This window comes from Anser brachyrhynchus (assembly GCF_964034855.1).
Source record: "Anser brachyrhynchus genome assembly, chromosome: 12".
Taxonomy (NCBI): domain Eukaryota; kingdom Metazoa; phylum Chordata; class Aves; order Anseriformes; family Anatidae; genus Anser; species Anser brachyrhynchus.
In genome coordinates this window covers 12,510,432-12,534,837 of record NC_137707.1, presented here as the reverse complement: position 1 = coordinate 12,534,837, position 24,406 = coordinate 12,510,432, and the positions used below count along the sequence as shown (strand labels likewise).

Below are 24,406 nucleotides of genomic sequence, written 5' to 3'. Positions count from 1 at the left end.
GGGCCGTCGCTGCAGCGAAAAGTGGCTGCTGCCTTCTGGAGTAGACGGCGATGCTGCCAGGCCCTCAGCCACGCCAACGCGGTGCAGGAGCGGGGCACGGAGCAGACCCCGCGCCCCTGTCGCTAATCACCCCGTCACCGTGCGCTTGCTTGCAGGGTTTTATTGGGGACAGTGCAGCGGCATGCAGGGGCTCACTGTCCCAGGGCCGGCTCCTCCCGGCCTGGCACGGGGCTTCTTTGGTCTACGGCTGAGTCTTGTGCGTTCACAACAGTCTGTGTCAGGCCTCCTGGCCGCTCCCCGTACCCCGTCGCTCCTGGCTGCGGTTCCTCCAGCCCGGCACGGGGCCGGTCCTGCGGCGTGGTGCCTGGAAAAGCCACAAACACTGGGGTGAGCGGGTGCAGGCCTCGCTTAGCGTGAGGGGCACTGCACCTCCCCCCCGGCCTCACCTCCTGCCTCTGAGGCTGGGCTGGGCTCGCCCGTCACCTCCGGTCTCCGTTTCAGCACAGGCGACCGCCGCAGACGGAGGGGAATCGTCACGGCTGGGGGAAACACAAGCAGGCAGCACGTCACCACCGTGCCACCGGTGTGGGGACAGCTCTGGGCCCGAGGCTGGGGCATGGCAGCGAAGCAGGGGGCAGGTGGGGCATGAGGGCGCTTCGCCGGACGGGTGCCAAGCGTGTCTGCAGCTGGCCCCCACTTACTTCCCAGCTCGGCCAGGCACTGCGGCTCCCTGAGCTGCTCCTCGTGGACTGACACAGCCCGGCGGCCGCTGGGCGCAGCCAGCCGCGGCGTCAGGCGATTGTCTGCAAAAGCAGCAGGAGACGGCATCAGAAGGTCCGGCTGCCCCCGGAGCAGGGCTCGGGGTGCACCACACGGCCGCGAGTCGCCGGCGGTTCGGGTACCTTCGGTGCCAGAGCGGGGCGATGTGGGCAGGGGGGTGCCGGCGGCCGGCTCCCCGCCGTGGCTGATGCGGCGCGGCGGCGCGCTCCTCCCCGGCCGCGGCAGGCTGCTGCTCCAGGCCTCGCGGCACGCCGGCTGCCCGCTCTGCTCGGGGCCCGCGGAGCAGCGCCGGGGCTGCTCCCAGCTCGGCCCCGTCAGCTCCGCGTTCAGCTGCCGCCCCAGCGCTTTCCAGGCCGGGCTGGGCTCCGCCGCGCTGCGCAGGGCCACGTCTGCGGGGAAGAGCGTGGCTACGTCCCTGTGACCCCGCGGAGGGGGAACGAGGGATCCCGGGGTTCCTTGACCAGGGTTGGGCAGCCCTGGGCGGTGGGACCCTGCCCAGGTGCCCCTTCCCACCCCGGGCCCACCTACCTGTGGACACGGAGTGCGTGCGGGCCTTCAGGGACGGCGGGGAGTCCGCAGAGCTGTCCACGATGTCCCCTGCAAACACAGGCCACCGGCCGGCTTCAGTACAGCGAGGTCACCCTGTGCCATCAGCCCCCAGGCCGTCAGGGAGCCCAGCGGGGTGGCACCCAGGGGTGGAGGGAGGCTGGAGGAGACGTGGGCCCTCACCATCTGAACCGGCTTTCTTGATCTCGTTGTCTTTGCTCTGCAAGGGAAAAGAAAGATGGTGAGGGGTGAAGGACAAGAGGCTGGGGGGGTTGGGAAGGACAGACAGACAGACACCATGCACCACGTAGCAGCCCGTATGATGGTCCCCTTGCAGTGGGCCAAGTGACAGGGCGGTGGCAGCACAGCTCAGTGCCACCTGTCCCAGGGGGCCACCACCTCGCTGCCCAGGTGGGTGCGGGCTGTGTCCCTCAGGAGGCTCCATCCAGCCCCACCTGCTGCTTCTTGCCCTCGGCGGCCAGGCCCTTGGTGACACCCATGCGGTGCAGCATGACGTGGACGCGCTGCTCGAAGGAGTTGGGCAGCTCCCCGTCGCTCTTCTCCAGGTGCCTCTTCTGTGGGACATGAAGACCGTGCCAGGGTGAGGGGCACAGCACCCAGCCCCATGGGTCTTCTGCTCAAGGCTCCCTGTGGTCCCATCTTATCCCCCCCCCCCCCCCCCCCTTGGTGGGAACAGCACCCAGCCCACTGACAAGGTCATCCAAGGTGACATTTTTGGGACTGGTCGTGGCGATGCTTACCTTGTCCTGCCTGACCCCCAGCGCCTCCTCGTCCTCCCCGGGCAGCAGGATGAGGGACTGGGACTTGCCCTCCCGCGAGTACTTGGGCCTGATCCTTCGGGCAGCCTCGGGGGTCTGGCTGTGCTCGGGCTCGGTGCTGAGGGCCCCCTCCTCGGATTTGCTCAGCGCCTTGCCCGGCTCGCCCGCCTTGCTGGGGGCCCGTAAAATGTCACTGAGCATCGACCGCCGGCTCCTGGGAGCTGCCGTGCTGCCCTCCGGCTCCTTCTCGCACCGCGAGCCCCGGCTGGATTTGGGCTTCTTGAAGGCAAAAAAATTCCCGATTTTCTTCTTGAGGGTGCGGGAGCTGGAGGACACCAGAGGGGCTGATCCGGGGCCGGTCTCCAGCACCATGGGGCTGGGGGAAGAAACAGGGAAAAGATGAGCTCGAGGCTGTTGTGTTCCCCATCACCCCCCAAATTATGGGCCCTAGACCCATCCTGGCAAAGGCATCTGTTCCCACCAGGTGCCACCACCACTTCCCACTGCCACCACCACCACCCTCTCCCACCCACTTTGCCCATGGAAACCCCCCGGGGGGAACACGAGCTCTGCCCCGCTGGGTGCCCAGGGCACAGCATGCTCTTTCCCCCAGCATCTCTTCAGGCACTTGGCCAGCACAGCAGGCACAGACAGCCCTGGGCATGGGCTGCAGGAGCACCATGCACAGTGATGGATGGGTGCTGGGACCCATCCGGGGGCTGCGGCCACCCCCACGGCTTACGGCAGCTCCTCGCTGATGAGCCTCTTGGTGAAGAAGTCCTCCAGGCCCTCATCCACGCGGGTGATGCTCCTGTCCTCACTGTTCTCATGGACCACAGGCTGCACCTGCGGGCAAGCATGGTCATCAGCCACGGGTGGGCTCCCTGAGCCCCCACATCAGCCAAAAACCCCCTGCACCAACAAGTACAGCCCCCGTGTCCTGAGCAGGCTCATCGCACCATCCCACCACCAGCATGGAAACCCCACTGCACTGTGCCCCAGCTCTGAGCCCCCTCCAGCTTTGCTGTGTCCCCCATCAGGGGCTCCCCTGGGTGCTGCCAGCCCCTCGCACAGCCCGCACGGCTCCTGCCCCACCACCAGCCCCCTCGCTACGGCACCCTGACACTGCAGCACCCGTCTTGCACGTGCATTGCCTCTCTGACCCTCCTTGGGGACACTTGGTGGCCAAGCCTGCCCTCTGGGCGAGGAGCAGCTGGATATCACCTCCACGTCTAGCAAGAGCCCTCCTACAGCTGGGCCAGGTCTCCGATCCAGCTGCCTTTGGCAGGGATCTGAGCCCCAAGAAAAGGCCATCGGTGCCCCCAGAGGGAGATGGGGCTGGTGCCCTAAGAGATCTGCATCCTGCCACCTGCACAGCCGGGCTGCTGCTGCCCCTCGGAGGCTTCCCCACGTGGAGGCCACCCTCATCCACCTCGGGGCAACCCCGTGGCCAGGTGAAGGTCACCGCTCCGTGCCAGGCAGCAAATCTGTCCACAGAGGAGGGCCTGGCCCTGGCACCGCGTCAGTGGCTTCCTATCGACCAGGCACTTCCCTGCTGGTGGCATTCCAACCCGTAACGCCTTTTCATTGCAGCTGGAGTCGTGCCTCTCCTTCCTCCTCCGACACCGGCAGCGGTGCCAGGCCCCCGCGGCCCCCGCGCTGCAGCGCGGCGTGCCAAGGTGACAGCCCTGGGGCTGCGGCCGAGCGGCTCCTGCTGCTCCTCCTCATCCTCGAGCCACCGGTGGGCCGGCCACAGGTCCTGCCCAGCCTGAGCATCGCTGTGGCCAGGCGAGCCGGGGCTTTCTGACGCGTGGACGGATCCAGACGCAGCTTGGTGGCAGGGGAACAAGCTGGCGCCATCGGGGTCCGGCCCTGCTGCCACCCACGGGGTTCGGGTCCCCCCAAAGCCCCCTCCCCGCTCACTTTGGGTGCTGAAGCTCCTGGCAGAGGGTGACCCGAGCTGCTGACAGCCTTGCACGCACCCAGCCTCCCCTCCTCCATCCCCACCGCGAGCTCTGCTCCCGGAGCACCCAAAAGTTGCTTTTTGCTTCCAAACCAGCCGGAGGAGCAGGGGAAGTGCTGCAGGCAGCAGCTGCCCAGCACATCCCACCCCTCTGGGGCTGGCAGCGCCCGCGCCACCGAGGGCTGCGTTTCACTGCCTGATGCTCCCCAAAACCATTTTCGAACCATGGGAGAAAATTCATCACGGATGGATGGAGGGAGACAGAGCCACTGACAGACACACAGCCCCCTGCACGCACTCTGATTTTTTTTCCCTCCCCGATTCTCCCCCAGCCCCTGTGGTTTGCATCGCAGAGTCATAAACAAGGAGCGGGTGCCTGCCTGCCCCCCCCGAGCCCCCTGCCTGTCCTCCGAGCTCCGGTCGCGGCGGCGGCTCAGGCACACAACACAGAATAATAAAATAATAAACCGGCCGCTGCTCCGCGCACCCCGTTTCCCTGCCTTCATCCTGCCAATGAAGGGAATTCACCCTTCCGAGAAAAACAATAATAATAATAAAAAAATCAGAACCCATGCGCATCCACCCTCTCCCTGCTCAGGAAAAACCAACGCGGGGCTCACGTTCGGCTTGCTCGGCGGCTGCTTGTGCCTGCGGTTGGGCCTGGGCCTGGCTTTGGTGCAGTGCTCCAGCCTCTCGCCCGCGGTCGGAAGGTCCATGAGGGCTTCGGCGGGCGGCGTGCCGGGGAGCGCGCCGGCGGCGGGCTCAGCATCCTTTGTGGCAGCCGGGCGCGCCTTGCCGCTGGCCGGCAGCTCCAGCTCCGAGGGACCTGGCGAAGGGCGAGAAGCCCACCGATGGCCACGCGGCGGGGAGCGGGGATGCGTGGATGCTCCGTGCCGCCGCTGACGGCGGGGAGAGCTTGCGCGTCAGCCCCCGGGCAGCAGCTTTGCAGCGCAGCCGGGGACGGATCCTGCTGCCACGCCGACGGCGCAGCGCGGTCCCCAGGGATGCAGGGGGAGGGATGCTCAGGGACCCTTGCAGCTCAGCCCCGAGATGCCCACCGAGCGCGTGGGTCGCCAAAATGCACTCCCCACCCCCCACCCCCCCCCCTCGCCGCCACCTCCAGATGGGATTTTTGGGGACGGGGCTGGGTTGCAGGCAGGGGGTGATTTGGGTCTGCCCCATCTCCTTCCCCCCATGTGTCGTCCCAGCCCGGTGGGCAGCTCCCCGTGCTGTCTGGTTATGCTCGGCATGGGTAATCTGGGGAAAGCCGGGGGTGGGGGGGGGCAGGATGCTGCAGATTTTGGGGTGTCAGGGGTCTACATGGATGCAAGGCACCGGGGGTGCAGTGTGAGCACTGCTTCAGCCAAAGCAGACAGGCATCACAGCCGCCCCCCCCAGCCAAAAGCCGCCCCAGCAGCCCCCTGCCACGATCCTGACACACTCCAGCTGACCCCAGGCAGCCCACGTGGGCAGGGTTTTGTGGGATAAAAACAGCCACCAAAAAGCCTGGGGCAGCTCAGCACCCTGCAGCACCCATGGGTGATCCCCCCCTCCCCCCCCCCCCAGATGCGATGGCTGGAACATTGAAACCTCCAGAACTGTCCCCAAACCTCCCAGCATCCCACCTGGGGAGCTCAGGGAATTTTCCCAGCTGGACCACAAAGACCCTGCAGGACCATCGCACCCCAAATTCATGGTGTAAGCCCCCCCTGTCCCTACAACATCGGGGTGGGGACATGGGGACACCCCGGTGTGGATGCCCGCTGAGCAAGCAGGGAAAGCTGTGCGGTGGCCTTACTTCTCACGGTCGGCGTGGGCCGAATGCTCCTGAAATGCTTGTTCTTCCTCCGCAGAGCCATCTTGTACTGCAAGGAGAGAAGGGTGGAGAGAGCCTGCAGTGGTTCCCGGCCACCGGTGGCACAGGGACAGCCAGCGGCCGTGGGGTCCTCCAGGCTGGAGATCCGGCCGTGTTTCATCATCATCAGGGATCATCGTTCACGGATCATCACCATCATGGATCACCACCAAGGATCATCCAGCATCACCCCGCTGGGAGGATGGACCCGGCCAGCCTTTGCCCCGCGCTGGGTGCACTCCTCCATCCCCGGTCCAGCTCATCGCTGGCGCCCAGATAAGCATCTGCACGGCCTGGGTGCCGGGCTGGTGCTCTGCTGGCTGTCACCCCGTGCCACATGTGCCAGAAGGCTGGAGGGGACACGTGTGGCCGGGGGCATGGCCAGGACGTGCCTTAGGCTGTCCGAGCCCACAGAGGCAGCAGCGCTAAGCCCGGCATCATCCCATAATGCGGATAAAAGCCCGTGGGCATCATCACGCAGCGGCAGGGTCATCACTGAGCCCAAGGGGGGGACCAAGCCCTACCTCCTCCACCGCGAAGCCTTTCTCAGCGAGGTCCGAGAGGTTCCTGCTCCGCGCCAGCGCGGCGGCATCGTCCTCAGTGGGCTCCAGGAGATCCAGCCCATGCGTGGGGAGGCTCTCTGCCTAAAACCATTAGGAAGCGCTTAAATTATCCCTCCGGCTGAAGCACGACGTGCTGCTCTGCTCCCTGCCTGCGGCTGGGATTTGCAAGGGGATTTAGGGCTGATTAGCCGGCTGCTGGCCCCGGTGGCGCCAGGGTGCTCTTGGCCCAGGTGCCCGGCTCCACCCCAGCACCCCACCACACCTCCCCGTGGGACGTGGAAGAGCCACGCGACCTTAATTCTGCCGTGGCCACCTTGGGAGAAGATGTCCCAGGAGGAACATCAACCTGGGTGGGAACGGTCCTGCTTTGCGGACAGCAAACCCACGCTCACCATGCTGAGTGGTGTCTGCTAAGACCCCCGCCTTGCCACGTCCTCTCCATGGGGTTTGGCACCCCAGCACTCACCAGCTTGCACTGGGCAGCAGACAGGTCTCCCAGCACGGCATCCACGATGCAGTCGGCCACGGCGGCCGTGACGGACAGCTTGATCTCGCTGGGAGCAGAGAGAGGTGCATCAGGGATGCCGCAGGTGCCCGCCGTCGCTTCCCAGAGGAGACATGCGGCAAGGCAGGATAGAGTAAGGTGCCTGCAGCCCCCCTGCCTCCATGCTCCCCTTTCCCAGCAATGGGATGTGCTCGCAGGAACGGCACCCCATGGGACTTCCCAGCCCCAAACTGGACACGAGTGAGAAGCATCACATTGTTGGGGTTCCCCAGAACCACCACTTAACCTCATGCTGCTGGAAGAAAAAGGAGCAAGGCACGTCACCCACTTCAGCTTGCTGAAGACGTCGGTGACCATCTGGTCCAGGACGGAGCTGAGGTTGAGGTGCTCCTGGAGGTGGATGCGCTCCGACATGGCGTTGATCAGCTGGTCCCTCACCCCGCTCTTCTGCATCACGGGCGGGCACAGGTTGTGCGCCGTGTCCATCGCTGCCTGCATGATTGCCTGCGGCAGACCCAGAATTTGGGGAGAAAAGGGAGTTTTCAGCACCTTACCTGGAGCTGGGTGTTCTCCTGTTTGTTCCAACAGATGCTGTGGAGGGTAAGGACGGGGGAAGTCCCGGCATCTGGGACTTCACTGCATCTTGGGCCAGGGCGGACAAGCATCCCATGCTGCTGGCAGCCCCCTGCTCTCCAGCAGCTCCCCAAGGGTTCCCACCTGGATTTCCCGGCCGCAGCTCTGCGACGCTTCCTCCGTGAGACACTCCAGCTTGTGCTGCAGCTTGCCGCTCTGGTACGGGGTGTTCCCTGCTTCGTACAACAGGGGCAAGATCTGCGACGGGGAGAGAGCACGCGTGGGTCATCCCGCGGCACCTCACCCTTGCTCTGCTCAGCCATGGGAAGTCTGCATCCATGGGGGAGCATCCCCTGCACCAGCAACGTGCTGGGGTTCCATCAGTGCTGTCCTCCTCCATCTCCCCACAGCCTGAGAAGTCAGGATGGGTGTCGTGGGCCAGGGGTGTTGCTGAAGTGGGGGCCCCCCAAAGCTGCTGCAGGAGGGGTGGGTGAGCAGGGAAACCCCCTTTCTGAAGAGGGGCTGCAAGCGTGCACAAAAGTGAGTCTGCATGCACGTGTGGAGGGGGTGTTGGAACATTTTGGGACTTGTTACAGAAAGGGGTTAAAATTTTGTATCTGTTCTTTAACATTTTGCAAGCATTTGCTCACAGGCAGCTGTTGCACTGACGATACCGATGTTAGCTGACTGCCAGTTAATCATGCCATTAACAAATCAATAAACTGCTTTGATCCCAAATCTGAGCACTTTGGGCCGTCTCCCCGCACCCGTGTGATGCGGGCCGCCCCGCACGCAGCAGACTCACGCTGACGGCCAGGTTGGCATTCCTGATGGCTTCCTCGGCACAGAGGATGTCCGCCTCCACCTCCCGGCCCGGGCAGGAGCTCAGGATGTCGACGTGCTTCTGCACGCTCAAGCAGATCTCGTTCACCATCTGGAGCAGAGCGGAGGAGCTGCGTCACCCGCGGGTACCCGAGCGTCGCTGCCAGCTCCCCTGCCAGCAGAGGGCACGGAGGGGACGGGGCAGGCTGCGCGTCCTGCCCGCGGTGCTCAGGGCTGTCCCTGATGGGGGACAAGGCACGGGGCAGCGTCACCTGCTCGGAGGAGGAGGCCAGGATGCCCTGCTGCAGGCGGAAGGTCTGCACGGGCAGCGCGCGACGCATCTGGTTCCTCGCCAGGCAGGACTGGAGCTGCAGCAGGCGGACGGATGGATGTCAGCAGCCAGACCCGTTCCCCGGACCCCAACCCCAGCCCGCGTCCCCCAACCTTGTGCACGGCCTCCTCCGTCCTCTCGGGGTTGCTGCGGTACGCCTGCGCCACGTCGCTCATCGGCAGGGGCATGGACTTGAGGGTGTAGTTCCTGCCGGGGAAGGGATGGGGTGAGCCGAGGGCACTGCCCCGCGTGGCAGGGAGCCCGACACGGCAGCCTGGTGGGGACCGTCCCATGTAGGTCCCGTCCCATGGAGGTCCCAAGCCCACCCAGGTCCAGCTTTGGAGAAGGACAACCCTGTGGACCAGCAAACCCCGATGGGGCTGCAATGACCCATGCTCTCCATCCGTCCTCACCAGCCCAAGTCCTCTTTGTTCAGACCTCCAGAGCACCTACACGGCCACATGGCAGCCCGGGTAGGTGGATGTTTCTACCCATCCTTCATGGCAAGGAGCACAGGGTCTCCAGGTCCCCACAAGCAGCAGATCAGTTTGAGGCATAGTTCAGGGAGGGATGGGGCTGGGGAAAGCTGGGTCACAGCTGGCCCCAGAGCCCTGAAGGTGCTGAGCCCAGAACTGAATTGCCATCACCCAAGGGGTTGCAGGTTGTGTGGAAGCTTGCTCGGACCCTGCTTACAACCCACTGGTACTGTGCGCAATGCGTCTGGGGATATGAGGCCCTGGGGACAGTGACACCCTGATGCCAGTCTCTTCTGCATGGTGGCAGTGGGCCTGGAGGACCAGGCTGCTCCTTCCTTACCTCTCCAAAGCCTGAGCCACCTCCAGGAGGCCAAGGGCAGTTGTGTTGTTCCTGTCCCAAACCACGGTCCTGCAAAGAGGACAGGAATGAGCCTTGCCCGCCTGCCAAGCAGGACAGAGCCTTGCCTGTGTTCTGTCCTCAGCAGCCTCCTTCCCTTTTCAGACAGAACATGGTCAAAAAGGGACATTTTAGGATCTGGATGACAGAGCACAGTGAGGCAGTGACTGCATGGGTCCAGCTGTAGCCTCCTGGACCATGCAGATGCAAAAATGTGGCCAAGAGCTGGCATGTGCTGGCACAGGGCCACCCCGCAGGTACAGAGACCCAGCTGCTCCCTTGCCCTTTGCGTGTCACCACGCATGTCACCAGCACTGCCAGCTGGCTGTCACGAGAGCGAGATACGGTCATGGCATGGCCAGGACCAGGCTTGTTGTCACAAGGAGCATCCTCTGGTGGCATCAACTTCCCAACCCAGGCCATCGTATCACAGCCACCACGGCAAAACAGCCCCCAGGAGGAGGTCTGCATGGTCCTGCTGCTACCTGAGCTTCGTGTTGATCTGCAGGGCCTTGGCCAACATCTTGGCGCCGGTGTCGCCCATGGCGTTGCCGCTGATGTCCAGCGCGGTGAGGCTGGTGTTGCTGCCCAGGGCGCTCAGCAGGACGTTGGTTCCCAGCTTGAGGCGCGACTCGGCCACAGACAGGGACTGGAGGGGCTGGGTGGGAGAAGAGGAGGGGGAGATGTGGCTGTCCCCATCACGGCACACCTGATCGCCCTGCAGAGCTGCAGCCACGCGGCGGGGACACGTGGGTGGCCCCAGGGATGGAGGCTGCTCAGCGGCTGAGGTCAGGGCACAGGTGGGATGGTTGGAGGTGGACAGGGATGGGCAGTACTCACGCAGTCGTCCTCCTGGGTGAGCTGGACGATGCGGTGCAGGACGTCCAGCAGCCCGTCCCTGCGGGAGAGGCGGGCGGTTACGCGCGCACTCAGGGTGCACGGCGCTATAGGGGCTCCTGGCCTGGGGACAAGGTGCCGCTGCCCATACGTACTTGGATTTGATGTTGAAGTTCTTCCCCAGCGAGACGTGCCGGATGGACTTGCTTCTGCCAATGGACAGCACCAGCGTCACCATATCGGAGTCGAAGCCTGCGAGAGATGAGCACGCCGCGATGCTCCCAGCCCTCCGGACCACAAAGGAGCACCGAGGTGGCACCGTGGTCCCCACAGGGACCCTCACAGAGCCACCACGTAGGAGAGCAGAAAGGTCTCTGGAGCACCCCCTGGCCCTCTTCCCATAAACACATCTGGGGGAAGCTTGGCTGGGCATTTTGGTTAAAACAGCGAGTTTTGGAGCATCTGTGAGCCAAGGGGACCAAGACCAAGATGAGGTTTTGAGTGACCCAAAACACATTAGCTTTCCTAGAGGCGTCTGGCTGTAGAGATGTTGTGTGATCTGCTGTGAGATTTCAGCAAGGTCGCTTTAAGCTTTGAGGCCTTTTAGGTGAAATTAAAGAGGCAAAAGGATTGATTTCTGCAATAATTACAGTGGTTCTCCCATAGCCCCATGGCTGCAGAGGCAGGACATGGTCAAGCACAGACAGCAAATTCCCGTGGACAAGGTCAGCCCAAAGAGATCACCTCCATATCTCACCTAGCCTCAAAACCTGAGCCAGCAATGTCAGACTGCTTCGGATGAAGCCAGCTGAGGAGGTTTGTGGCACGAGAGACATGAGGTGACAATTTTAGGCAGATCCTGATTTTAGGCAAATCCTGAGGCAGGAAGGGGCAGCAGGTGAGGCAGCTGCCCCATGCCCTGTGCTGGTGAGGTGGGACTTTGCTGGCAAGGACATGAGCAGAGGGAGAAGAGGACACGCAAGGACTTCCCACCTGGGGAAGGCAGGTAGGTTCTGGCTTTGAGGGCGGAAAGTCATAAGGCCTGACAGGGTGGTAACCTCTCGGGCAGATATCCACAGCAGGTGTTTGGGTGCCTTCAAACCACTGGTCCTGGCACCAGACCCTTTGCTGAGATGGTTGCCCGGTGGCTGCTGCTGTGGAAGGACTTTTACGGGCAATGAGCACCCCCTGATGTTGGGTTAAGCATCAGGGGGGGGATTCACAGAGCAATGCCGTGGGTGATGGGTGGACGCACCAGGACAGTCCTCTGAGTGGCCAGGCAAGGGAAGCAGGTCAGGACAAGTGCAAGGGTGCCTGGTGGGACTCCACCCCTGTCCTACACACCCACGGATCTGAGCTGGCCTCTGGGGAGCAGCCCAAGGCAGGAGAACCTCCCCGGGTGCAGGAAGGGACCCACCGTTGTCAGACAGATCCAGGTCGCTGATGGCGCTGGCGTCGGGGATGAGATCCTGGATGACCTGGGCCCCCGCCGACCTCAGCTTGGAGCAAACAGCAAGACATTGGTACAAGGGGAGCCCCACCAATGAGATCCTGCTGTCGGGACTGTCACACGGACCCATGGCACCCGTGGGTGCCCTCCCTCACCTCGCAGCTGCTAAGATCCAGGTGCAGATCACTGACGTGGCTGTTGTACGCCAGCCCTTGCAGCATGGCCCTGGAAAAGACCCCAAAGCCACCCATCAGCATGGGCAACATGGGCTCTGCCCCTTGCAGCCCCATCCAACTTCCCTGCAAAGCCCCAGGTGACAGCACCGGGACCAAATCCACCCCAAATCCACCCCCTTGGCAGGCTCCGATCCCCATCCCAGACCTGACGGCATCTGGAGGCAGCTTGGTACCCGCCATGGAGACGTGCCTGAGCACACGGGCCTGGCTGAAGAACTGCTTGATGTCAGGAGGGACAGCTTTCGCCTTCCTGGAAGGGAAGGGCACAAAATGGCATCATTTCACCATCACCAACCACCTGCCCGCTCCCCTCTGCGATCTGGGGCTCACCGGTGCGAGTATGTGTTTTTGGAGAGGTCCAGGTGGACCAGGCTGGCGCAGCATCCTTGGACCAGTGCCCCAAAGAGCTGTGGGATGGGGGGAGGAGAAGCACCACTCAGCCAGGGCACACAACCCCAAGATGGACCAGGAAGGGAAGGGTGCTGAGCCCCACGGCAGCGCATTTGGACTCACGGTGTCCAGGGAGCAGTCGGTGGCAGCCAGGCTGAGGTGCGTGAGCGAGGCGCAGCGGCCCAGGAGGCTCTGCAAGCTCTGCAGGAGAAAGGGCTCAGCACCTCGTCCAGGACCACGCTACCCACCCCACGAACCCCAGCAGCGCCCCGGGTGCCCCCTCGCTCCTGGTGGCATCTCCCACCCCGGCAGCGCTGCCCCATGCTCACGGTGGTGTCCTCCACAGCCAAGCTGCCGGGGTTCCCCGAGAGGTCCAGGTGCCGGAGCGAGGAGCCGATGGCTTCGTTGGCTGCGAGCGCCTGGCACAGCGTGCTCATCCCTGCATGGGGGAGGAAGACATGGGCTTTGGGCAGCAGCACGTCGCATCCTTCAGCACGGCACCGCAGGGGGCCCCGTGGCCCCTCCAGGAGCCCAGCTTGGACGTACCTTTAGCAGCAAGCATCGTCCTGGCCAGGTTGAGGCTCTGCAGGCCCTTGGGTCTCTTCTCAAAGTGCCGGCTGAAGGCGATTACCCCTGGTGAGAGCAGAACAAACCCTCAGCAACCAGCTGCTCACATCACGCACAAGAGGGGCAGCGTGGGCCCCACCACGGGCACGGGGACCCCGGCATGGATGGAGGGCTGGGATGCGGAGGTAAACATCTCATGTGGGCTTGATCTCGTGCCGTCAGGTACCTCTGTCCTCCAGCTGGTTGCCGGCGAGGCTGATGGTGTGCAGGACGGAGTCGGGATGTCTGCTGAGTGCCTGGGCCATCCTCTGTGCAAAGTCGCTGTGGGGAGGAGGACACCCCCGGGAGATGCAGCCACCACCCCGTGGCCTTGCAGGGACGTGCCACCATGCCGGCTCGATCCACAAGTAGAGCCTCTCCCCCCACCCCAAGGACCCCCACATTCCTAAATTCCCAATTCCCTCTGCATCTTGAAACCTGTTCAGTGCCACAGCATCCCTGTCCTCCAGCCACCAGTTTGGGCAGCAGGAGCTTGTCCTGCCAGGTGCTCAAGTGTTGCACCCAAACTTTTGCCATTTTAAGAATTCAACAGCGCAGCTGGCAAAGCAGCAGGAGGAAGGGCAGGGGGTTCCCTGCGCAGCCCGAGGCCCTCATCCAGCAACGCCACAGGGCCCCCCCAGGGAAGCGAGGCCTTCCCGTACCATCTCAGCCCGCTGTTCTCCAGTGCCAGCTCCTCCAGCGTCACCGACTTGCTGAGCATGTACAGCAGCTGCTCGGCGATCTCCTGGTTCTGCGGGGGACAAAGCCTCTCAGGCCCCGGCACCGCCGGCGGGGACAGAGGGCTCGGCACGTGCGCACTCACCAGCCTGAAGTCCTTGCAGGAGAGCTTGGTGAACCACAGGTTGAAGGACAAGGCAGCGACGCTCAGCGCCACATCCCTGGGGGGAGGCGGGGACGAGGGAGTCAGCGGCCATCCCCGCAGCCCCCCACATGCGTCCCTGAGCACGGTTGGAGTTTGTGGGCCCATCACGAGGTGCGAACCCACGCAATAACAGCAATCTGGGGAGGCAGCAGGGCTGCAAGCCCTCCGAGCCGTGCAAAGCCTCGCAGCTGCGAGCGGAGCCGGCTGCTTTGCATGGGGAAACGCCTGGCTGATGAGGCCTTCTGCTCGCACCCCCGTAACTGGTAACGGGCTGCCTGCCTCGTTTACATGTTAAAAACGAAGTCTGCCCGGCCTCGTGCCCCACGGGACAGGGCTTCTAGCTGCGGGAGGACAAGCACAGGCTGCAGATGTGTCCTCTCTGAGGCACAAGGCAAGGTCTGAAGGCTAGCAGAGAAGCGTGACGTGCCACCCACTGAACCCTGCCACGGGGGGGACACACGGTGGCACAGCAAAGGGCGCCGTGCAGCGGGGCCAAGGCACTCACCGGCTCTCCAGGTGGCTGAAGTCCAGCAGGTTGAACTCCCGGCAGTCTTGGCCGTGGTAGATGTTGTCCACATCCTGTCCGAGGGGACAAACACACGGATGGAGCTCAGTGCCAGCTCCTGGGAAGGGCTTCGATGCCTCAAAGCTTCAAAGATCCCCTGACCATCAAGGCACGTGTCCCAAACAGGGGGTAGCCTTCACCATGGCGTGGTGGCTCCTTGGCCCCTGCTGCAGGCACCAGCCAGAAGATGACAGCAGCCCCTGCTCTGGTGGGAACAGGGGCCTAGAGCTGGTTGTTGTCCCCCAGGACAAGGGGACAGCCTGCTTTGCTGTGCTGGGACGCCCCCAGCCCCAACCCCTGGACGTCCCCCAGCCCCATGAGGACGCCATCTGGAGTGGAGCCATCCTGCTCCCCTGGTGACACCCCGCAGGGCCGAGCAGCTCACCCACTGGACCTCCTCGCGGAAGGCAAAGCCGTTGTAATCGCATAAGGCGGCGTAGGTCTCTGAAAACCCACCTGCAAAGAGAAGGTGGCACCGTGAGCCCTGCTTCCCAAGGAGAACACGGAGGAAGACCCCTGAGGAGGGCAGAAAGCAGCAGGATGAAGGCAGGGGCTCTCCCTGGGTTAGCAGAGCAGCAGAGCCTCTGCTCCTCTGTCGTGGCTCCCCTGGCACATTCTGCTTTTCTGCTGCCCACAGAGCCCCAGCCTCACAACCCTGGCATCATCCCAGTGCCCAGTTTCCCCCCTTACGATGACCCCATCACTTGAGAAATGAAGGCGTTGCCATAACAGTAAGAGAGGTATGCCAGGAAATGTGCTCGCATCATCATCTTTTTAGCAACCACCTCCTCATCCGCGCATCCCGCTCTAACTCTCCTCCCTCTACAACCTCTGGAGCTTTAAAAGCTCCCACTCCGAATCGGGCTGCAGAAGAAGCCACTGGTTTTGCAGCCATATCACACCAGGTGGATGGGAACATCCCTGGCTGCTCACCCTCGCCTGTCCTGCCCCTTTTTTGGGGAGCTCTGTCCCTCCAGCTCCCACCCCCGGGGATGGGCGTGCGCTCACCGCAGGGCCCCTGGTTGCTCTGCAGCATCTCCTCCAGCGAGTCCGTGACCCTCCGGATCCTCTCGTACAGGTTGGGGGGCGAGTTCTTGAGCAGTGTCCTAGGGAAGGACCAAGTATAGCATGGTGGTGGGATGGCAGAGCATCCCCGCCAGCTACAAGACGTGTGCCAAGCCTGGAGGATGACCAGAGGCGCTCATCCCACTATGTTTGGGTAACAGGGTGCTCATTTGGCCTCCATCAGTGTGGCTTTCTCCTACCACGAGGACCCAGCAGATGTTTTGGACCTTTCTGAGCCCTCTGGTCGCTACAGGACAGCCGCAAGGAGCAGAGGACCCTCACCCAGGGGATGAGTCTGGGAAGACCTTCTTAAGTGACATGGTGACATGGATGACCACTTGCTCCAAGTCATCGAAGGACATGAGCCGGAAGGAGTACGATGCTGTGTCCGTTTCTATGACAACCTGCAGAGGCCAAAGGATGGGAGATGCCTGAGAACACCGTCAGTGTCCCCAAACCCACAGACACGGCGGTGACAGCAACCAAACACCCGGCCTCTGCTCCCAGCCCCAGCCTATGAACACAGGTACGGCTGAGAACGTGAAATTCATTAATGATGTGATGTGCTAGAATAAGGCATCGATCCCCCCCAAAAATTCAAGTTTAGCCACTGTTGAGCCATCCCAAAACAGTCAGGGGGAGAATAGGGTTTAACTGGCAGAAACTGTAGGGTGGTGCTGGTTTAACGCCCGCGGTCCCCCAGCCCAGGTCTCGACAAACCTCCCTCGCTGCCCTGCTCATCTTGCTGTGCCAGCCAGCCCCTGACGGAGGTTTCCTCCCTGAATTTCTCTAATTGGGTTTCGAGGCTTTTTTAGCTTCCAGCTCCTCCCAGATCCCATGGCAACACGCTCCTTGATTTAATTACAGGCTGGCTGAGCCGCAGGAGCGAGATGGCAGCGATCTGCTGGGACCGCAGCCTCCGGGCTTTCCAGATGCCCCCGAGCCCGGCTTCTGCACTCCCGCCCCAGCTCCCCGAGCTCAGACCTGCAGCCTGCTCCTAAAAAGATAACGCTCCCGTTGCCCAGCCTGTTCTTTCTGAAAGTGCTTTAATGGGCACAACGAAGACAAGATGCTAAAGGGGACCGCAGCCCTGCTTTGGGCCCGTTCAGGCATCCCGCTGCACCCTGCTTCGCTCCCACTGCCTCGGTCGCCTCGCTGTAAGAGGATTAGCGGGGTTTAAAACACCTCCCAGCTAAATTTGGCATCGCCTGGGTTAAGCCAGCCACAGTTTATCACCTTGTCCCCGCCAAGCAGGAGCGGCCGGGGCTGCACCCACACTTGTCCCCAGCACCCATGGGTGCCCCCGCGGGGAGGTGGGCACTGGGCTCGCCCCACACGGTGCCACTCACCACGCTGGGCTCTCGCACGGCGATGTCCCTCACCTCCAGGAAGCTGAAGCTGCTGTGCACCTGCGGCAGAGGAGGCTTGGGACACAGAAGGGGACCCAAGGGTGCCCCCCCTCCGCCCCACACTGCCCCAAGACCCCCCTTCACCCCTTTCCCCCATCCCACCCTGGGGGCTCTCCCAAGCCCCGCGCTCACCCTGACTGGCAGCACCGCCGGCACCACGTAGGCTCGCCAGGGCGTCAGCACCTAGGCAGGGGGAGATCGGTGGGATGGGAGCGGGGTGAGGCAGGAGCTGCTGCCCTGCACCCCTCCGCAGCCAGTAAGAGGGGAGAGCAGGAGCAAGGCAAATGAATAATTAAGATAACGAAGTCTGCAGCCTGTAGCAGGGCCAGGGGCTGTAGTGGGGTCCCCACGTGTGCCATGGGTTTGGGCCCCCACCTCCAGCTCAGGCTAACTGCAGAGGGACGTAGTGCAGGATGCTGCACGTACCAAGATAAAGTCGTCGTACTTGGATTTCACCTGCAGCTGGACACTCTTGACCAGGAGGATCTTCTTTGTCCCCAGGGAGGCGGTGATACCCTCTGGAAAGACCAGTGTCAGAGTCTCTCCTGCACCCCTGTGCCCTTGGGGTGCACGGCACAATGTGCCCAAGGAGATCCCCCTGCTCCCCATGCCAGGAAGAAGCGCTGAGCATCCAGCTCCCCTAAACCACAGCAGCAGCCCCGTCCCCTCCTTCCAGAGGGACCAAACACCCAACACGTCCCCCGAGGGCAGGTGTCCCCGGCGCCCTGCCACCAGGCAACTGCTGCTCCCCGGCTGGATGCAGCGTCCTGTGGCTCTTCCTCGCAGACCCCAGCCAGCTGAGCCCTTGCACCCTTTGCCGGCTGGCTCCTGTCCCTCGTGCGCTGGGAGCTGCCCTGGCAAAGCTCTCGCCTGGATTTCTGCATCCCCACACTGAAAGGTTTCACCCAGCCCCTTCTCCGCACAGCCATCCTGCTCGGGGGTATTTTTCTTTGTGGCTCTGTCCCCACGGGGGCTCTGCTGTCTCGGTTACGCACCCGAGGGAAGCAAGGAGAGTAAAAGTGAACCGCACAGGTTCCCGTTGTCCCCAGGGACCCACCCTGGTCGAGCTGGGAAGCAGGGCTGCGGTGACCTGCTGCTCCTCACCAGTGCAAGCACCGGTGGGGCTGGTGAGGCTGCAGGACCTCCAGACCTCCACAAACTTTTCTTCTTTTTAATTTCCCTCCAATCAAATCCAGGAGGCAGAAGAACTTCCCTGAAGCTGCGGGCTTCTCACATCCCTTTCGCATCCCTCCCCGCCGAGCCTGGGGCAGCCCAAGGCTTTGGCATCACCAGACCCTGCTGGTCAGCAGGAGGAACCAGCCTGGTTTTGGGGATGCTTTTGGCCTCAGCAGCATCCTCGAGGAAGCGGGCTTTGCAGGAAGGAGCAGACTCACTCAGAACCCCCTGGGAAGTGTCTGCAGGCCCCGAGGAGCCCAGAAGCAGCTCCGCTCGCCCTGGCGCAGCTGCGGGGCCGAGGAGGCCGCGTACCAGCGGGCACCCACGCGGCAGGAGGAGCAGCGAGGCGGGTGCTGCTTACCTTGCAGCTCAGCGGGGATCCCCCCGGGGGACGTGGCCATCGCGGGGACCGTGGGCGAGCTGGCCGGCGGGATCAGGACAGCATCCCCCAGCGCAGCCCCTGCTCAGGGCGAGGGGCACGGTGCCGGGAGGAAGCGCTGAGGTTACCAACCGGCAGCGCTGCTGCCTCAGCGCCTCCTCCCCCTTCCAGCACTCGGTGCCTCTTCCTGCCCCGTCAGGCAAGATTTACCCAGCGAGCAAGAGATGCGAGATGAGAGCGACGGAGCCCGCGGCCCACGCAAAGCCTGCGAGACCCCACGCTGGAGAGCATCTTCGAGCTTTCCGAGGGGGCCAGGAGCAGCACCCTCAAGTTGGAGGCTCCCTGGTCTCTTCTTGCCCTGCAGCCGGCGGCCCCGGGGTGGTTTTTGGGGACACATTTCTGCCTCGGTGGCTGGAGATGGATGGCGAGTGCAGAAAGAGAGGCTTCCTGCACGGGGAGGCCAGCCCGGCTCCTTCACCTTGCGTTGGGCACCCAAGGGTTGGTGATGTAGATGGGTGCTGGTGTTCATGGCGCGGTGCTTCTCCAGAGCCCAATGCCCCAAATTTCACACCAGGGTGCCCCCTGGCCAGCCCCAACTGCTGCCCCAAAGCAAGGATGAGAAGTAGGAACTAGGGTGGCCTCCTTGGAGCTGCTAACACACTGAGCACACCAACCCCACTCTGCTCTCCCAAGGAAGGCTCCAGATTGGGCAAGAAGGTGGAAGCAGTCTGGGATGGAGCAGAAAACTCCTGTGCAGTGCTGTGGGACTTCACTGGACACAACATTTCTCAGCATTGGTTCAGACGACACTACCAGGGACTCAGAAGAAGGTCCTGAGGGAGGATGGTGCGCCCACCCCCATCACTTTGCTCAGCTCCGAGAGGTTTCCTGCAGCCCAAGGCTTACTGAGGTCCCTCCGGTCCCACCTTGAGCAGATCAACTGCTCCCTTCCATTTGGCATCAGGCACACACCTGCTGAGACCCCACCTGTCGCACCGGCCAGGTTGTTAACAAGATGTTAATTAACAAGATGTTAAACAGTGCTGGCTGTAGGGTTGATCCCTGAGGACCGTGAACCACCAGCATCAGCTTTCATACTGCTGACCATGCTGAAACTGGTGGCCCAGACAGTTTTCCAGCCTCCGATCCCCATGTCCCCAGTTTAGCTATGAGGAGACCACGTTAAAGGCCTTGCCAAGGTCCAGATGAGCATTCACTACTCACTTCTTGCCCACACAACCTCCTTGGAGAATGTCAGTCAGGCTGGATGTGCCTGCGCCAAGGGGACCATTCCCAGTCACCTCTGTCCTTTCTCTGCCTGGAAATAGCACCGAGAGGGTTTGCTCTCAGGAACCAAACTGAGCACAATCTGCCTGTAGCTCCTCAGATCTTCCTTCTTACCCTTCCTGAAGATGGGTAGGACATTTGCCTTTTTCCAGGTGTCACGAACCTCCCCAGATCACCAGGACTTTTCAAAGAGACGATGGAGTGTGACTTTACAATGATGTTGGCTGGTTTCCTCAGCATCCTCAGATGCATCCTTCAGCCTGCCGTTAGGCTTGGGCTCCAGGAGGCCTGAGCACAGACCTCACCTCACCAGCACACATCAAGGCAAGAGCAGCACCGAGTACCGTGTTTTTTTACGATGTCCTCTGCCACCAAATCCTCTGCTCCATTAGCCCTACATTTTCCCCAGCCTTCCTGCTGTGGCAACCCTTCTTGTTACAGAAGCCCCCATCCCTTGTGAGGACAAGAGAGGTCATCAGTTTTTCTCCATTGCTGCAGAAGAGCCATGGTTTGTACCAACAAAACCTAAGCTAAAGAAGTGGGCTTGGTACCCACTTCGTAATGCAAGAGAAATTGGTCCCTCTAGCTCGAGGGAGCCCTCCATTGCTACAGCAGCTGTGAGCTCAGCGTGGCTGAGGCAGCAATGCCCTCAGAGCTGTGCTAGCACTGGCTTTTCACCCACGGACCTAAACACAAGGCACAGCTCTTCCAGCATCAACAGCAGTGGGGCGTCCTCATTCAGGCTTGAGGTGCTGCCCTGGGGAGCGCACTGGGACTCTGCCCTGCATCTCTCCAGAACAGCTCCACCATGGGCAGACCAGAAGCCCGTGAGATACACGAGCAGAGGTGTCTGCCCGAGGCAGGAGACCCAGCTCAAATCTAAATGAAGAAAACCAGGCTGCGTAACAGCACTGGTTACTGAACATGCATGTGGAAACCAGGTCAACTGAGCAGACTGCGAGGTAACAGTCGAGGGTGAAGAAAAAGGATAGTCACAGGTGATTGCTCCTCGTCCCCATGAAGCCCTTGCTTGGGCCTCTGGAAAAATTCCCAAAGCAGTCTACGATAAATTAGCATGCCCACTCTACACGCATGAACACTGCTCTTACCTATTGCGTTAACTACTGCTGCTCAGAAATCGTTTCCTCGGAAGAAGCAGAGCAGAAGTTGCCAGCGGTCCCTTGGAGATCAGCCGCATCTTCCCACGCGTGCTGCTGCAGCAGGCTGCGCCTCGCAGGGCAGGAGCTGCCAAGAAACACAGCACGCTGTCAGCACAGCAGAGGAGTCGGGAGCAGTTCCTGCAGTCTTTGTCCAAATACACCTCTCAGGCTCCCTTCCGTTCAGCCCAGCCACGCACGCAGCTATTGCTGGAGCTCAGAGGAGCTGGAGGAAGAGCTGGCAGCAGGAGCCCTGGGATTTGGGGTCACTCAGGGCTGGGTGCAAGGCACAAAATGCATGCAGACCAAGGATGGCCTCTGCTAGAGCGCACACACCTCCTCAGGGCACCACCACAGGTCACTAGTTAAAGCCATCATAAAACATCTTTCATGCTCCACTTGGCAGCAGAGGCCCGAGCCCCAGTGCCTAAGAGCTCGTGGCTTACCCGTCAGGCTCACGGAAGGAAGACTGACAGCATTCACTGCGACCCCAGGGACGTGGCATCGATACACACCGCTGCTACAGCGCGAGCCCTGGGCCAGGCACAAGCAGAGCAGGGCTGAGGGATGGCAACAGCCACAGTTAGCTACACGTCTCTGCTCCATCAGCACTAGCACGCGCTGCAGGACTACGGCTGCTGACACCTTCAGCTTTCTGGCTCACCACAAGGCATCCCTAGCTCTAGGCTTACATAAAATTGCATTTCCTTCGGAGCACTGCCTCTGTCTGAAGTATCTCTTTGGGCTCGTGAGCACACGAGCTATGAAATAAGCTCCCATCCTCCTCAGGATTCCAGGCATCAACCCTGAGACAGCTTTCCTCTGCGAGTTTACGAAGGACCACGTCTCAGGATCAGTGATAGGTAGTCACCACACGCCTAGTTAAATACTCTTGACATTACTTCTTGCTTAAAGCTGTAAGTGATACAAGTGTCAGTGAGCAGCCAGCCCAGCACATTTTACATTACCTCTGCCCAGCCTCAACACAGCCCCAGCAGAGCAGCTTAGACCCCTGGGACACAAAGGAGCTGCTGTAAGGTAGCATAGCTCGGTGCGCTGCCTACGCCACAGTAATGATGCTTGGTTATCTGCACACTCACCTGTGACTGACAGCAGCATGCCACGATTTAATTTCATAGCTTGTCACCCTGCATTCAGCACACGGCAGAGGAACACCCACGACGAGAAGAGCCCATTGCACTGTAAGCGGCTGCTCCCTGTTTGTGCAGGCAGGCCTGCAGCATCCTTCCAAGAGGGGCTTTACAGTCCGGAGATCACTGCCAGCTCACACAGTTGTTATGCCCAAAGAAAGCAGCCGGTGAGCACGCATGTTAATCCATTATTATTTATTAGCTGTACAGCAGTATATTCTCCTTCCCAGCTTTCAAACCCCATTACATATTTTATAACAGTATTTTTTCCCCATGTTGGCTTCCTAAAATAATGAAAAATATCACACAGTACAGCTAAGTACAAAAATGCATCAACCTAGAGTCTGATAGCTAAACTGATAGCTCTCTTAAAAGCGATACATAGAAGAAAAATTTGTTTGAAATCAGCAAGACTGAGGCTCTATAAAAAGCTTACATATTTTAACATGTGACAGTTTCATATACAGGCATCATTTGTATTTCACATTATTCCTTTTTTGTCTTTATTAGAGATCCAAAATTGTGTAATTACTGACCTATTAAAATTTCCTGGCCCAGGTTTTGAGGGCTGCAGTGACCCACTTATAAATCACCACTTCTGCCTTAACATAGGATTCATAAACACAAAATACAACTACAAGATAGAGCAAAGAAAATGTAGTCGTGAAGTTATAACTCAAAAAGAAGGTTAATTATACATGTTTCAAATGCCAGTTTTGTGCATTTCAAAACCAGATTTTATGTGTGGGTTTCTGTTGTTCTGCAAGCAATAGTCTGGGTACATCTCTACGTGATTGGTTATCAACAGTTTTTCCAACATTTACACTCTATCGATCTTCTTGTCACTTAGTTCAAAAGGAATTAAAATACTGGGGTTTATTTAAACTGCATTTTTGCATACCTCTTAATTAATGGAAAAAGATTTAAATGTAAAAAAAAGTTATTTACAAGCTTGACCATTACAGAAATGCTTTGCAGAAAGCAAAGCATATTAAGGACAGAAACCAGTTGGAGCATGCCAAAACTACCGTGTGCAGCCGACTTGGAGAACCGGAGCTAGTCAGTGGGGAAAAGCAAAAAACATTTTAAAAGTCTAGAACCCTCCCAAGTCTGCATTTACAGTTAAAAACACTACTGAGAGAAGGAGGCTCAAGGACTCTGGGAACTGGAAGGGCAAGTCCGGAGTGGTTTACCACATACTCTAGTCAAGGCTTCCACTTTTGTATAATAAAACTTGTTGCATGTAAAGCTGGCCCAAGGACCGCGTTTACGATGCAGTTCAGAGAAAAACTAATCAAGCACCTCACAGGAAACCCTCAAGGACTCCAAAATATTTCCTAATGTTCCATGATCCTGTAATGCTAACATAAAACAGCAAGTTCTAGTTAAATCACATTCTAACATCATTTTGAAGTTTTATTTCCCAGTATGTTTGGTAAAATGGTCTAAAATGATGCATTTCCCAAAGCCAAGAAAAAAGGTAAAAGGAAAAATAGATTTGAGCCGCTTAAACACAGCCCAGGCCAGTTCAGTCATCCAGCGTGGTCTTCCTCCATCACCGGTCCATCATGCTGAGAATCATCTCAGGAGTGAGGTCTCCATTTGGAGCTTCCACTACAGCAGGCTGAGCTTCCTCCTCTTCCTCTACTGTTTCTGCATCAGGTTCTTTCTTTACTTCAACTATAATATTTTCAATTTCACCAGTGTTCTGGTCTTCAACCTGAATGATTGCTGCAGCTAGAAGGGCAGAAAGCAAAGGGTGAGGGAGAAAAATTGCACCTTTTTTTTTTTTTTTTCTTCCCAGAGCTGGCCTCGTCAGATGATTTTTTAGTAGGTATTTAGTCTCCTGCATGGAAAGAGAAGGCGGGGCCCACAATGAAGGCATTCCCACATCAGTGCAGTGTTTCACTCTGCTTCACTCATCTAATCATCAACCTTCTGTTTCCTTGCCTCTGTATAAATACTTGCTACTGGTACAAGTATCATAAGGTACACTGGAACTTTAAGACATTCAAACAGTGGATTTTGCAGAGTAATCCACAAACAAGGCTACACCAATGTATGGGTGTGTATCAAATCAGCCTCTCTTCATGCATGGTGCAAGGAAAAGCTTCAAATTTAGGTGAGTCTGGTGACACTAGTGGCAGAGTCAGCACAAAATGCTTCCGCAGGTTGTTATTCTAGGAAGGACACATCTGTAGCACTGAGCAGACAGCCAAGCCACT

The 24,406-nt window shown here is 60.1% G+C and overlaps 2 protein-coding genes across 6 annotated transcripts in view; both read right to left on the bottom strand.

The window, feature by feature from the left end:
• Positions 1 to 145: 145 nt before the first annotated feature.
• On the bottom strand, positions 146 to 20,894 carry CARMIL2 (capping protein regulator and myosin 1 linker 2). The gene is made up of 40 exons (XM_080552612.1): positions 18,569 to 20,894; positions 17,458 to 17,549; positions 17,164 to 17,214; positions 16,972 to 17,031; positions 15,905 to 16,026; positions 15,566 to 15,663; positions 14,943 to 15,013; positions 14,498 to 14,571; positions 13,933 to 14,008; positions 13,772 to 13,860; positions 13,297 to 13,391; positions 13,050 to 13,136; positions 12,833 to 12,942; positions 12,627 to 12,704; positions 12,444 to 12,520; positions 12,259 to 12,363; positions 12,033 to 12,102; positions 11,845 to 11,926; positions 10,583 to 10,679; positions 10,431 to 10,488; positions 10,076 to 10,248; positions 9,534 to 9,602; positions 8,831 to 8,924; positions 8,659 to 8,754; positions 8,370 to 8,498; positions 7,709 to 7,822; positions 7,320 to 7,495; positions 6,953 to 7,040; positions 6,448 to 6,567; positions 5,867 to 5,933; positions 4,689 to 4,894; positions 2,848 to 2,951; positions 2,088 to 2,481; positions 1,782 to 1,901; positions 1,510 to 1,546; positions 1,309 to 1,377; positions 903 to 1,169; positions 702 to 803; positions 447 to 539; positions 146 to 364 (listed from the first exon to the last, which is right to left on the bottom strand). The coding sequence occupies exons 1-40, from the start codon at positions 18,606 to 18,608 to the stop codon at positions 192 to 194; spliced, it is 4,323 nt and encodes a 1,440-aa protein (XP_080408738.1). The 5' UTR covers positions 18,609 to 20,894; the 3' UTR covers positions 146 to 191.
• A 1,467-nt stretch (positions 20,895 to 22,361) lies between these two features.
• CTCF (CCCTC-binding factor) overlaps positions 22,362 to 24,406 on the bottom strand; it is a 37,302-nt gene continuing 35,257 nt past the window's right edge. For all 5 annotated transcript variants that reach the window (XM_080552637.1, XM_080552636.1, XM_080552635.1 and 2 more), the window contains one exon: positions 22,362 to 23,918. In XM_080552637.1, the coding sequence (XP_080408763.1) occupies positions 23,737 to 23,918 (182 nt within the window). In that variant the 3' untranslated portion in view covers positions 22,362 to 23,736. The remainder of the gene's footprint in view (positions 23,919 to 24,406) is intronic.